We start from the raw sequence: 12,654 nt of genomic DNA, 5'->3' as shown, positions 1-12,654 counted from the left end.
TGGTTAGCCAAACCCTGCAAGTACAAGCTTGTTTCCTAAAGTTTGTTTCATCTGAAACTCTTGAAGTCTTAATATGTGCTTCTGACACTGTCATCGGTACCCTGCTGTTTCAAGGCACAAATTCTCAGTAATGGACTTAGCTGCTTTTTTCTCTCATATGTCTACCAGCAGATTAGAACACCATATACAAGGTAAAAAACTTGATTTTCATTGGAAGGGATGTGTAAAAAAAACTAGCGTGCTGATGATTTTGAAGTAAAATGTTAATGTGACATTAAAGAATGAACTTGCTGTCAAACAAGTGGCTTCTTAATTAAATCTGGTGCAACTGTTACAAACTGAATACTTGAAAAGAGTTACCTGATTCTAACTGCTGCTGAATCCTTTAAGTCTTTCTGCCATACCCCCCGCCTTATTTAATCCCCAGAGGGCAGCAAGGCTGAGGCTATATTAATGTCAAGTAGGCAAGGTTTTAAAGTCAGATTAGAAAATATGAAGCAATTATAGGAGGAAATTGGACAAATTCTGAGTATAGGGGAAATATTCTCGGGAGCAAAGGGCAACGATTTCTCTAGGGAATGGTGTCTTTAGTTTGAGAAAGATGCAGAATGGCAGAGAGAGAAATAGGATTAGGAAGTCTGCATGAAGACAGGCAGAGAGTGAGAGTGGGAGAAACAGGAAAGGACGGGGAAAGAAAGAGAAAAAGAAAGAGGAAAAGAAAGGGCTGAGCTGGGGAACTTGGCTCACTCCTCCGCTGAGGCTGCAGAGAAGCCATACTGTAAAATCATTTTTAAGGTAGTTATTAACTTTTAATCCAAAAGGAGGAGTGCAGCATGAGAGGCTACAACATATTAAGGTTGCTCTGGGTATGCATGGTGTGATTATAGAGTACTGCAGGTACTTAAAACCCTGTTTTAATTCGGTCTGGTCAACACAGAGTGGAATTATTAGTTGCTGAGTTACTGCTTAGTGGGTAAAAGCGTTTGTTGAGTTGCAGCTGCGAAAACCGAATTATTTCAAGGCTTCTTCAACAAGATGCATGGGGGTGATTGTTGACCAACAATATGAGTTGTCTCATTTCAGCTAAGTGCTAAAAGTACAAGAAGTAATGAAAAAGTGGTCATAGTTGAATCTTTCTGTTTAAAAAAACGTGAAAGTTTGATGGGACGTTTGTAGAATGTTGGCAAGTGGCTAGTTGAGTGGTAACACCTGTTGCTAAGTTGTCAGATTGGTTTAAATTTTTAGTGGAACTTGTCCATAAACTAAAATTCAATGTAGAAATGAGAGAAGACGAATTAGTGATGCTGTTGCAAATTGGAATGTGGGCCGACTGGCAAGGTGGCGTCCTGGTTCCACAGAAACCAGAAATGTTTTATTCAGGAAAAGCAGCACCACACACACAAGTGTTACGATGTTGGCTTCACCAACTCTGTCCATGTTTTTATGGATCTGCGCTGGAGGTCATCGCATGACAGGAAGCGTTACGTTTTGGCTGTCTGTCCTTTCCATTTTCGAGATATCTGACGTAATTTCTTCAAATTTGGCACAAATGTTTACTCGGCCTCAAGGATGAACTGAACACTTTTCTGTCCGCTATTCAGCACCGTAACTCAGGAACAGACGGAGCGATCGTGACCATATTTCACATTTGGTTGAAGGCTGAACTGGCGACAGCAATTTTAAGTGCCAACCTTGAAACTGTGGTGACTGAATAGAGATTGAAGGCATGTGTGAAGCATTCACGTTTTAGAATTTGTAGCTTCTTTGCCGGAACATCCATATTTGAAGCGTTGTGTGCTGTCAAGGCTGGAGGTTTGTGTTTGATCAGAATTAGATTTAATGTCCAAACATCTGAACACAAACAAGGAATTTGACGCTGTTTTTGTTTTTGAAAATTCACTTCCTGTACAGTTTTCATGGATGGGGAATTTAGCTACAGAGGCCAAACGGTTCTTTTTGTAACCCAATTTGGTCATTCTAGTTTTAAAAGACATTGTTTTTGGTATCAGCAATATGACACAATATATATCATACACATTCCATGCCATGACAGTCTTTGCTTGGAGACTCTTTGCAGCTTCACAGACCGGTAACTCAACATATTTTTTATATGGTCTACTGATTTATAAAGTCAGCAAACAACATCCCAACCTTAATAAGTTGACTTAACATATCATTATAATTAGTCCAAGATTATAGGAGCTGCACAGTCAGGATAATAAAGCCATAAAGTTTAAACTGTTCTCTCCAAAACGTCGGTATCAAACCTACCACAAGGCAGACACAGCTCTGTCATCCATAAAGCCTCGGCATTAGCTTCAATATCAGCTTGTTGTCACCCCAGTTCGATTGTGGCAGAATCATGCTCGCTGGGTGTTTGAATTAAATATGAGCTTGTCTGTGTTTTCCCCTCTGGCGGCACAGTGCACATGGGGTTCACACAGGCAGCACCGGAGCTGCTGACGCTGACATGGGAATAATAATCAACAATCATTTGTGTGCGCGTAGCCTGAAATCCGTGGCAGCTTGTCACTTACAGGCAACCGAGTTTTGAACAACAGTAGGTGGTGCCTACCGCAGTTTACGCAGTACAATGCGGTGAAGAGTTTGCAATTTACTGTTCGTGCGTGCTCGTGTTCCTTGCTGTGTGCGGCGGTGTGAGTCTTATTGCAACAAGCAGGTGTACAGGACTTGGTTGCTGTTTGTTTCTAATTAAAGATATTAATGACGGCATTACATTACACAAGAAGGGAGGGTCCACAGGGGTGTACGAGCCTGCGTGTGTGTGTGACAGGATGATGCATCAGCTTTGTTTAACGGGGCGCGCACACACCTCCGCAGCCATTCATCAAGCCCACAACCTGAGTCGGGGGCTGGCCTCAGGGAAGACCCACAAGTTAGCACCCCGTGTCACCAAATGGCACTTTTATGTCATCCAACACCACCTACGCCACATCGACAATTCAGCTGCAACCTAGAAACTCCACCCCGATCCTTCGCCGCCTTGCCCGCGTCCATTAATTACACCTGCCACGCTCGCCGGGCTTCATCGCCGGCAGACTGATCTAAACAGCTTTGTGGTTGTAAGGTCAGAGCCGGTCAACAGGTTCGTTTATTGATGAATCCTCGCTGCGGACGACCTCTGTCGGATCAGCCTTTGAGCTCATTCGTCACTGGATGATGATGTAATTATCTCCGGGCTTCCATTGAGTGGTTTATGAGCTTGTGCATGTGCATTTTTTTGAGCCTTGCAGGTAACGGAGCTGACAGTTGCTTAATTAACTCAGAACATAAATACCCTTCTTCCAGATGTTTAGAATTTCCTTGTGTGGCACCTGCAGTCATTGTATTGCTGTTTAAATGAAAAATGAGTTGTAAAGGTTTGTCCCTGAAAAGGAAGGACCTCCATAGGTTGGACAAAGAAATTTACACAGCAAGGTGGAGCGAGAAACAAAGTTTATACACACAAAAAGGAGAAAATGGAAGCTGCCTCATTTTTTATTCCCTCTATATTCCTGCAGCACATCAGCCCTCCTCTCCTCCCTCGGTTCCCTATTTCTATCTCTCAGCATCGCTTAATTACACCCAGTGTTTGCACGGTGGGAGCACGCCTGCCACTTACTGCCCTACTTGTTGTTCCCTTTCCTCAATGTGAGGGATACGTCGGTGGTGGAAGAGAGACGGGCGGTGCATGTGTGCAGGTGTTGAGCATCGCGGCACACTCTTTCCCGCTCCTTTGTACAGCACACAAAACAAGGACACGCTGTGAACTGCTATGAAATTATGCAGAGAGGTAGATTAGAAGGAGCCAGTGTTAACTTTTTTCCTCCCTCCAGCTCCCTCCGCCCATCTCCTACTCATGCTTCTTTTTGTGTCGAATGCAAATAGACAGTACGGAGAAGAACGAATGGTAATGTGTGTCCTTCAGGTACCGCATCATCAGAGTGCGTTGACTCAGAATAAGACGCTCGACTCTCCTTGGTTCCCCTCCTTAATAAGTCTTTTCACTTCTGAATTGTCAGAGTGAAGCTGGGAAGGAGAACATGATGTAAAGAGGTTGGCCTGGGGTTTTCACATGCAAAGCTGCGATCTGTGGAAACACTTCTTAGAGGTAACGTGCGATCTGAGAGAAGTTTGTACGACGCGTTTTTGTCCTAGATAGATTCTGCAAATTTGCCGAGTTCCCCAGGAAGGTGGTCCTTTTCTTCTTCTTAATCTCTTCTCAAGCTACATTATCTTCTTCCTGCCACTTTTACGGGCAGTTTCATAAAATAATGGCAGAAGGTTTGTTTACCCTCATCTCCACAAGGAGGCTACCACTGGTGGCTCAGTATGCTTGTAGTAGAACCTCCTACTTTAAAAAACAGACCTCCACTTTGACTCCAGAGAGCTTCACCTTTAGTGGTGTTTTCCCATGTGTCTAATAAATAACTATCAACGTGACTAACAGTTTCATTCTATTCCAAACTTTGATTTGATTTCTTAAATTATAATATTAAAGTGTTTGACTAATTATAATGTGACATATTTATGGTACATGATTTGCACGATTTAAAGGCTGAATGTACGATTTGTTCGAGGAACATATTGTGATATGTTTCTTTTTGTTAAGAATCGTGGCAATCACCACCGCAGCATTCACATAATTCCTCCCTAAATAAACTAGACAACTGTTAGAAACCCACATTCCCTGTTGTTTCCTGGTGGTTTGTGGCTTCGCTTAAAACCCCAAATCCGTAACAGATAGTCAAGAACTTCATTCATTGTCATACATAACGGTAAAGACAGATTCAAGAAGCCTTGAATGCACATTTATAGCTCACAGTAAAGAGATACCACAAGGCAAACAGAGAGTTAAACTGGATTTTGATTGCTGCCTTTGCTGAAGAACATAGTGCAACAAGTGACAAACTAAAGGAAACATCGCAGTTTAAATGAGCTGTGGTATTAATTGTCCAAATCTCTGGAACTCCACTGCACAGATAGAACGCAGTTCATCCAAACGCCATTCCAAAATCTTACACATGTGTTCAGTTGGGTTGAGATCTTGTGACTGTGGATGCCATAGCATATGATTTGCATTGTTTTCATCAAACCGTTCAGTGATCTTTTGTACCCCATGGAAGGGGACAAGTGGGCCGAAACCATGCCACCAAATGTCCTCCATAGCATAGCTAAGCCACTATAGGAGTCAAGGGTTCAGGTTTCTTTTGTAAGTTGCCTTCTGCCTGTATGTTCTCCTACCCCAGGTTTTTCTGCATTGAAGAATTTCTGGCTCCCCTCAGTGAGGTTTCAGCCAGCACCAAAGGAATTCTACCACCGCCAAAATGATAGGAATTGAGTCAAAAAAAAGTCTTTTGTTTTGACAATTTTTTTCATCTCGTGTTTCATTGACATAAGCGCTGATATTTCTGTTTATCAAATGGTCAGAAACATTTGGAAAATGCATAGTTTATGTCAGCCTTTACGGTACATGGACCAATCATGCTTGCTGCCATGTCTAGTCGCTCCCCAAAGGCTCGTTTCTGAGCCAGGAAAAACCCTGATAACATAACAGCATGAATCCCACCAGGAGACACTCGCAGCTGCAGCTCTTGAGCACCAGTGCCCTCTATAGGTCATCGGCTGTACCTCGGCTCAATGTGGCTTTCTGAGGAATATCAGGAGAGGCGGCGAGGTGCAGGCTGATGAGGTGTATCCAACGGCTCGTTATTCTCTGATCAGAGCTATTGATCAGTGTGGCCTTGGTCAGCCCAGGCCCCTTATTATCTCATGTCTTCTCTTAATGTGCTATTGACTCTTCCTTCACTCAACTGTCTGCTCGAGGGAAAACATACAGTGCAGACAAAGACGAATAGACAACAGGAAGGCACATTATCACCTCAACAGCACCTTGGCCTGTGTGGCATTGTTTTTTTTTCTCTCTTTTAGCCCTTTTGTGTGTATCTAATCTGTCACTTCATATTGACTTTGGTATGTGTGTGTGTTTGTGCATGCACACGAAGAGGCGCTGTTGTAAATCATGTGTTTTATGTGCACAAAGCCTGTACAAATGAGTGTGTGTCCATTAGGTTTTATGTCAGACATGTGGGTTGAGTTTCACCCTGTCTGAGAAGCCTAGCTGCAGTGCAGTGCAGCGCTGGGTGCCCTGCTGGCACTAATTAAACATCCTCATCAGTCCATTGGCTTAATTAGATGTGTCTGTTTCCTTGACAGCAACAAAAGAAAGGAAGCAGAAAGAGAGGAAAAAAGGGAGGCTTTTTTTTTTTTAAGGAGGTAGTGAGTGAAAGTTACTGTGTTTATGAGCCAACAAGTGTTGTGGGTCTGAAAAGTTCAAATGAGACAAAAACTGTGGTAGACAAGGGAAATTAAAGAGGGAAAAAAAGTGTGTGTAAATGTGTGTGTGTGCCTGGGGTGCGGGCCTGGGGGTGAGTGTGGGGTGTGAGGAGGTTGCGGGATGGAACGCTGCAGGCATCCTTTCTCCATCTGGTCCGGGCTGTACAGTGAGTGACCTGAGAGTGGCCTGCAGACACACACACACACACACACACACACACACACGCGGTTCACTAATAGTCTATTATAATGCTATGTTCCAGCGTGATCAGCAGAGCCCCGGGGCTGAAGCTGGTGGTGGAGACTCTGATGTCGTCACTGAAGCCCATCGGCAACATAGTGGTCATCTGCTGTGCCTTCTTCATTATCTTTGGCATCCTGGGAGTGCAGGTGAGAAGGGAGGGGAGGTGGCCATGATGCAGAAAAAAATAAAGTGTGAGCAAAAACTGCTTGACTTGTGACAAATACTCTCCCAGTTCTTCACTCTCTCCTGCCCCGCCTTGGGTGGACGTACATCATAAAATCTTAGCAGAACAATAGTTTTTCCGTGCACTCTCCACATTATAACTCATACGCCAGGGTGCTTATGTATGCTTATGCGGCCATAATGGAGATTTCACGGCTAGCAGACCAAGGACCAATCCATACCAATGAGCTCTGTGCCCTTGGTGCAGTACCAGCCCCTGTTTGTCTGCCATCAGCATGTTACTGTCCATAAACCATCTGTCCAAGTAAGCTAATGCCATGAAGGGTTAATGGCTGTGACGATACCATGAAGCAGTGATTACAATATTCACACATTAGCAGACTTCTGTAGCATTCACTGCGCCGCCCCCGTTACCCCCGGCGCTGAAATGTTCACAATGCTGCCAATTCGAAAATGGTCTTTCGATGACCTACAATTTTTTGTGACATATTTTTTTTTACTACACATTCAATGCTGTATTTTGTGCTGTTAAGTACCACTCCTGGCAGTCCAAATGCTTCCTTTTTTATAACTGCAACCTGGAGCAGCCGTTCAGGAATCTGTGCCAGGCCGTGTTCTGGGCAAATGTTGCTTTTAACTCTTCCCATTATTTGTCTTCGATGCATTAAAAGCTGAGGTGATAAGGTGCACCTTAGCGAAATGGTATGCATGCTAAAACATAAACACATTCACAAGGTCAGTCGAAGCTTTCACCACTGGAATGAAATCAAAGCATCTTCAGAGGTTAAGGTTCTCTTATTGCAATTCTCCTCCGTCCAAGTGAATTTACATATTTCAACCCTGAAACCAAATGCAGGTCCACATAATTTGGTTTTACGGATTTGTTTCCTTTTCAGCTTCAGACACGTGTGTTTTTTCTCTTCAGCTTTTCAAGGGAAAGTTCTTCTTTTGTAAAGGAGAGGATGTGAGGAACATCACCAACAAGTCAGACTGTTTGCAAGCCAAGTATGAATGGGAAAAGCGCAAGTACAACTTTGACAACCTGGGACAGGTAGGACCCTAAGATTCCTGATAAATACCTAAATAAATGTATTCATTGTGTTTCGCTAGTCTTGTTTTTAGTATAGTATGTATTTAGGTTTAAGCTCTTCTTCTTCTTCTGTCTCAGGCCTTGATGTCTCTCTTTGTACTGGCGTCAAAAGATGGCTGGGTGGATATTATGTACGATGGACTAGATGCTGTAGGAGTTGACCAACAGGTAAATATATTCAACTGTGCACTAGTGTGAACTGAAACATGTCACGTTCGCTGCATAAAAGCATTTCAAGCAATCCGCTGATACATATTTACCCAGCAGTCAGTAATAAGTTAGGATGAAGACAACTCGATAGAAAAGGGAAAAAAATCCTTTACGTGTATTTCTTTTGTATGTTTCAGCCGATAATGAACTACAACCCATGGATGCTGCTCTACTTCATCTCCTTCCTCCTAATCGTCGCCTTCTTCGTGCTCAACATGTTCGTGGGCGTGGTGGTGGAGAACTTCCACAAGTGTCGGCGCCACCAGGAGGCCGAGGAGGCCAAACGCAGGGAGGAGAAGAGACTGAAACGCATGGAGAAAAAGAGACGGAGTAAGGAGAAGGAGCTGGCTGGTCGGTAGTCTTTCCACATCTTTCTGAGTCCTGCTTGATTTGAGCTTGAGCCTTTTTTTTTTTTCTTTTTTTCTTTTTGCTTTTTAATTTGGTTTGGCCGAATTCGGAAGAGCGCAATTAGTGAGCTAGTATCAACTATAGTTGCTACTCTGCGGTAGATCTCCCCCTTTCCCTCGACCATCCTTTTTCCTTCTACCCGTGAGCCCTCGGGCGAGTTTTTGTTGCAGTCTGATGGTCTCCTGCTCTGGCTCTGCAGACTCTGCTACAGACTGTGGAGGCTCTTCTTGAACCCCAGCATCTAATTGATCAGGCTGGATTTTAAGAAAAGCTCCCACACTCAACAGGTTTGCAGAGTTAGAACAGCCGACTGCTGGAGTTAGCTCTCTCCCTTTCCCTCCTCCCTTACCTTACCTGGTCTACCGTAGACGCCGTGCTTGGGATGGCCCCTTGGAGCATGCCCAGTGAGTGCTGACATACGGGGCTTGCATGGTGGTGGGTATACAGAGCTAGAGGGAGGGGGAGTTGTTGATCATTTAATCGTCCTGATCGAAAAAGGAGATGACCCCCCTCCCTTCCTCTCTTCTGCATGTGGTTTAGTACAGCCGCGGGGGCAGGGATAGACCAAAATCTGGAAGGAAAGGATGAAGAGTTTCCCCGTAGCTAAGATCTCAGATCACTTCGGGCGAGACTCGTAGGAGCAAGAGCTAATTCCCTGCCTGTCCCCCCTCCCCTCCGGCTGTATAGGAGTTGGTGACAAACTGCTTGGTTTGGTTTTTTATTCTTTCCACTGCCTCCTCCACTACAAAACAGTAGTGCTAGCATCTGCTAGCATTAGCCTTCTTGAGAATTCGGTGCCTATAATTACATTATTATACCCACGTATTCCAAAGGCACTGACTTTTTTTATATTTTGTACAAGGAGCAGTGGACACGATTGGTTTCTTAACGTCAAAAGTAAAAGCCTTTGATTTCCTTCTCGATGATAATTTTATTTTATCACTGGAATGTTTCCGTCAACCTCTTGAGAAATACAGATGGAAAGTGATCTTCCTTTTACAGGAGGTGTCTACCAAGGGTGTCTGACCAATCGAGAAAAATTCCCCCAGACCATATCACACACAGTCTCTATGTACACATTTTATACATCAAGAGGCCCTTTACCTTTTCTTCTGTCATATGTATAGGTTCGTAACCCTGTTTTTGCTTTTTCCTTCTCTGGTTTTTGGTTGAAAAGTTTGTCTTTTTTTTCTCCCCTCGTCTGGCTTGGCATTTTTTGCCAGGAAACGTTTTTTATTTTTTGTACACACAATGCTATTCAGGGTGACAAAAGGTCTACATGTTGGTTTGTGAACAAAATAGCAACACTAAAGGCAAGGTTACTCCTGGAAATAAACAGCTCACAGGTGTAACTCAATGGCATACAGCTTATGAGGTGGCTCTAAATGTCTGCTATGTTCGGATAACTGTGGTTTGCGAATCAGCGGATTGCTACAAAACAAAATGTGAAAGTGTTAATCCAAAGAAGTGGACTCAGAATCACTGGAAAGACAAAAGATAGGAACATAAACCAGCTTAATCTTTCATCGCTTCCTTCTGGCCTTACTCCATCCCTCTTTCCCTCTTTCTCTCTCTTTGACTCTCTCCTGTTTCTAACTCTCAGCCATCCTTCCTTCCTTGCTTTCTTTCTGCTTCTCTCTAACTAACACAGTCTCATTCCTCTAGATTTATTGGTTCCGGGGGTGAGTTGGGCCCTTTCTGACGGCACATTGAAAGGTACAGAGTTTCCAGCATGTTCTGTGTGTCCCTTTAAACCCCCCCACCACCACCGACCACGACCACCCACCATGGTGGCTAGGGTTCTAAGTTCAATATTCACGGGAGGTAGGGCCCCATCCTGCGTCCCCGCCCCCCTGCCTCTCTCCCATCAGCACTCAGTCCGCTGGACATGCTGTTACCTGTTTTCTCTGTCGTGGCTTTGTCTTTCACAGCTCTTCCACACCGTCCGCGATCCATCCACTGTTCACAGCACTGCACCGCTGCACCATCACCACAAGAGAAGAACACTTTGGTTTATTTAAGTTGGCAGGGAGACTGAGATAGAGATGGGGCGGGATACGCCCCTACTGAGAAGCAAAAGATGATCGACTTGTCTCGAGATAAAGGTTTCCAGAGCGTCTTTTCTTTTTTGTAAACCTGCAGCATTGTGGTCCTGTTGTAATTCTTTCAGCAGACACGTAACAGGTCATTCCAGTTTATTGCCACCTGGGGTTGATTTTTATTGGGATGGCCATCTTCTCTGCTGTTATGATCATAATTTGCTCACCAAAGTCATTTCTGGGATATCTGGGAACATGACGACAGTGGTGCAACAAACTGTGACAGGTAAGAGACGTGAGCAGTAAGACATCAGACATTGCTCTGAGCTAAGTGTCAATGTCTGCATGATAACTTACTGATAGTTAGCAGATGTCACGTTTACCAGTTTTATGACTTAGTTGAGCCTGTTAGCATGCTCATATGTTCTAAGTAGCACAAAACTTAAGTTTGCTGGTGTAAACCTTCTACTTGGACATGAAATAATAAATAATAAATTTCGTCACGTCACCTTCCCCTGGACATCGACTTGCAGCCTACAATTTGTGTCCATGTGGATGACTAGACCAATTAAGGCTATTAATTTTAGATTGCTTACTTGCTCACAAGATCAAGTACAGGTGAGCTTAGCCAAGTTTGATTGAGTTATCTGGTCATGGCCCAAAGTACAGCATATGACAAGTGAGCATTTTTACACAGTGAGCTAGATTAGAAGTTAAGGATGTTGAATCCTGAGGGGAACATTGACATGAGTCTAAAATTCACATAGTTAACGTGACTTAATGGCCGACATCTATGGTGAGATGAACTGGTCAAAGCTGCCCGAGGAAGTTCTGTAAAGTGTGCTGGATGTTTAGAACAGATATTTTCGGTGTGCTTCCCATCTGTCTGACTGACTAACAAGAGGAAAGACTGCAAAAGTTATAATAAGGCCTAGTTTTGCTAACTGAGAATTATCCTTAAAACTTTCACTACGTGACTTGAATTGAATTCTCTCTCACATTGTGTCTTGTAATTTTATCTTACTTTAGATCAGAACTTTGATCAGGTTACACAAGGGGTGTCATCTAAGATAGCCAGACTCTCTAATATTATCCTCAATAAAAGGTCACTGGCCTCCATTAAAGGGTATTGGACCACAAAAATTCAATCAAGAACATTCTATTATTTCAGCACTGACTCTGTGCTTGGCTTTAAGGCTTAATTTAAGACCTCCTGTGCCAAAATATGTAAATGTAATCATCGTAAATTAAATTGCAACAAACTCTTGTTAGAATATCCAACTAAGAGTGTTTCTTGCTGCAGTTACACACACAGCTCAGCGCTTCACATCTTTCACTTGAGGGTTTGAATAGTTCCTTTGGCGGAAAACAATCTTTTTCTAGTTTATCGGATGTGCATCAGTAGGATAGTGTTATTAAATCATGCACTAAAATAGAATTGGGGACTCTTGCCAACTGCGTAAATGTATCTTCACCTAATGGCTGATTTACTACAGCACACTGTGTACAAAGGTCACAGCGGTACAAGTTGTTATTAAGCAGGACCACAGCGGGTCTGTTCGCAGCAGTTGGTTCCTGTTGAGCATAAAGGTCTTCTCTAGGCTGTCTGACCACTCTGGCACGCGTTGTGGGATTGTCACAACTAGTTTCCATGGCAATCTGCTTAACTTGCTGTTGTGATAGATGGGAGCTGCTGAGAGGTGTCTTCCACAATGACAACCCTTTCACTAAGTCGTGTCCGCATGCTTGCGGTTGCGTCTTTGTTTACCCACATATCACCAGGTGCAGTGTCTGTTAAATAGAGGCACATTCCTGGAAGGTAGACTCGATTGTGTTGGTTTGTATTCTTGTGTGCTTGCGCGAGTGTGTCAGAGAGCAGATGGCTGCAGAACAGGTTGTAAAATATGCAGGAGCAGCTATCTCATCCTGAAATCCCTGCTCCTCTCAGTCTGGACGGACTGTCTGAGAGGGAAGCAGGACCCCCGCAAATCTTTTGTTGATCCTATGCGGCATTTCGCCTCAGGGCACAAGTGCTTGCAGTATTTTGATATTTTTTTACCCAAAGGTAATTACAGAACTGTCAAGAACACAAAACTCACTTAAAATACAGTGTCCACGCAGCCTGTTACTGGTGTATTTGTGCT

At 43.7% G+C, this 12,654-nt stretch overlaps 1 protein-coding gene across 1 annotated transcript in view; it reads left to right on the top strand.

Annotated features, from left to right (window-relative positions):
- The window catches only part of cacna1g (calcium channel, voltage-dependent, T type, alpha 1G subunit), a 204,116-nt gene that overhangs the window by 144,625 nt on the left and 46,837 nt on the right, over nucleotides 1–12,654 (top strand). Inside the window, exons 22-26 of the mRNA XM_008293527.1 lie at nucleotides 6,600–6,726; nucleotides 7,689–7,814; nucleotides 7,932–8,021; nucleotides 8,201–8,393; nucleotides 10,137–10,187. Coding sequence (XP_008291749.1) covers nucleotides 6,600–6,726; nucleotides 7,689–7,814; nucleotides 7,932–8,021; nucleotides 8,201–8,393; nucleotides 10,137–10,187 — 587 coding nt within the window. The remainder of the gene's footprint in view (nucleotides 1–6,599; nucleotides 6,727–7,688; nucleotides 7,815–7,931; nucleotides 8,022–8,200; nucleotides 8,394–10,136; nucleotides 10,188–12,654) is intronic.

The sequence above is a fragment of the Stegastes partitus genome, unplaced genomic scaffold (genome assembly GCF_000690725.1).
Source record: "Stegastes partitus isolate 25-593 unplaced genomic scaffold, Stegastes_partitus-1.0.2 Scaffold891, whole genome shotgun sequence".
Classification (NCBI taxonomy): Eukaryota; Metazoa; Chordata; class Actinopteri; family Pomacentridae; genus Stegastes; species Stegastes partitus.
Note: the sequence above shows the minus strand (reverse complement) of the source record. Positions and strands in the feature narration are given on the sequence as shown.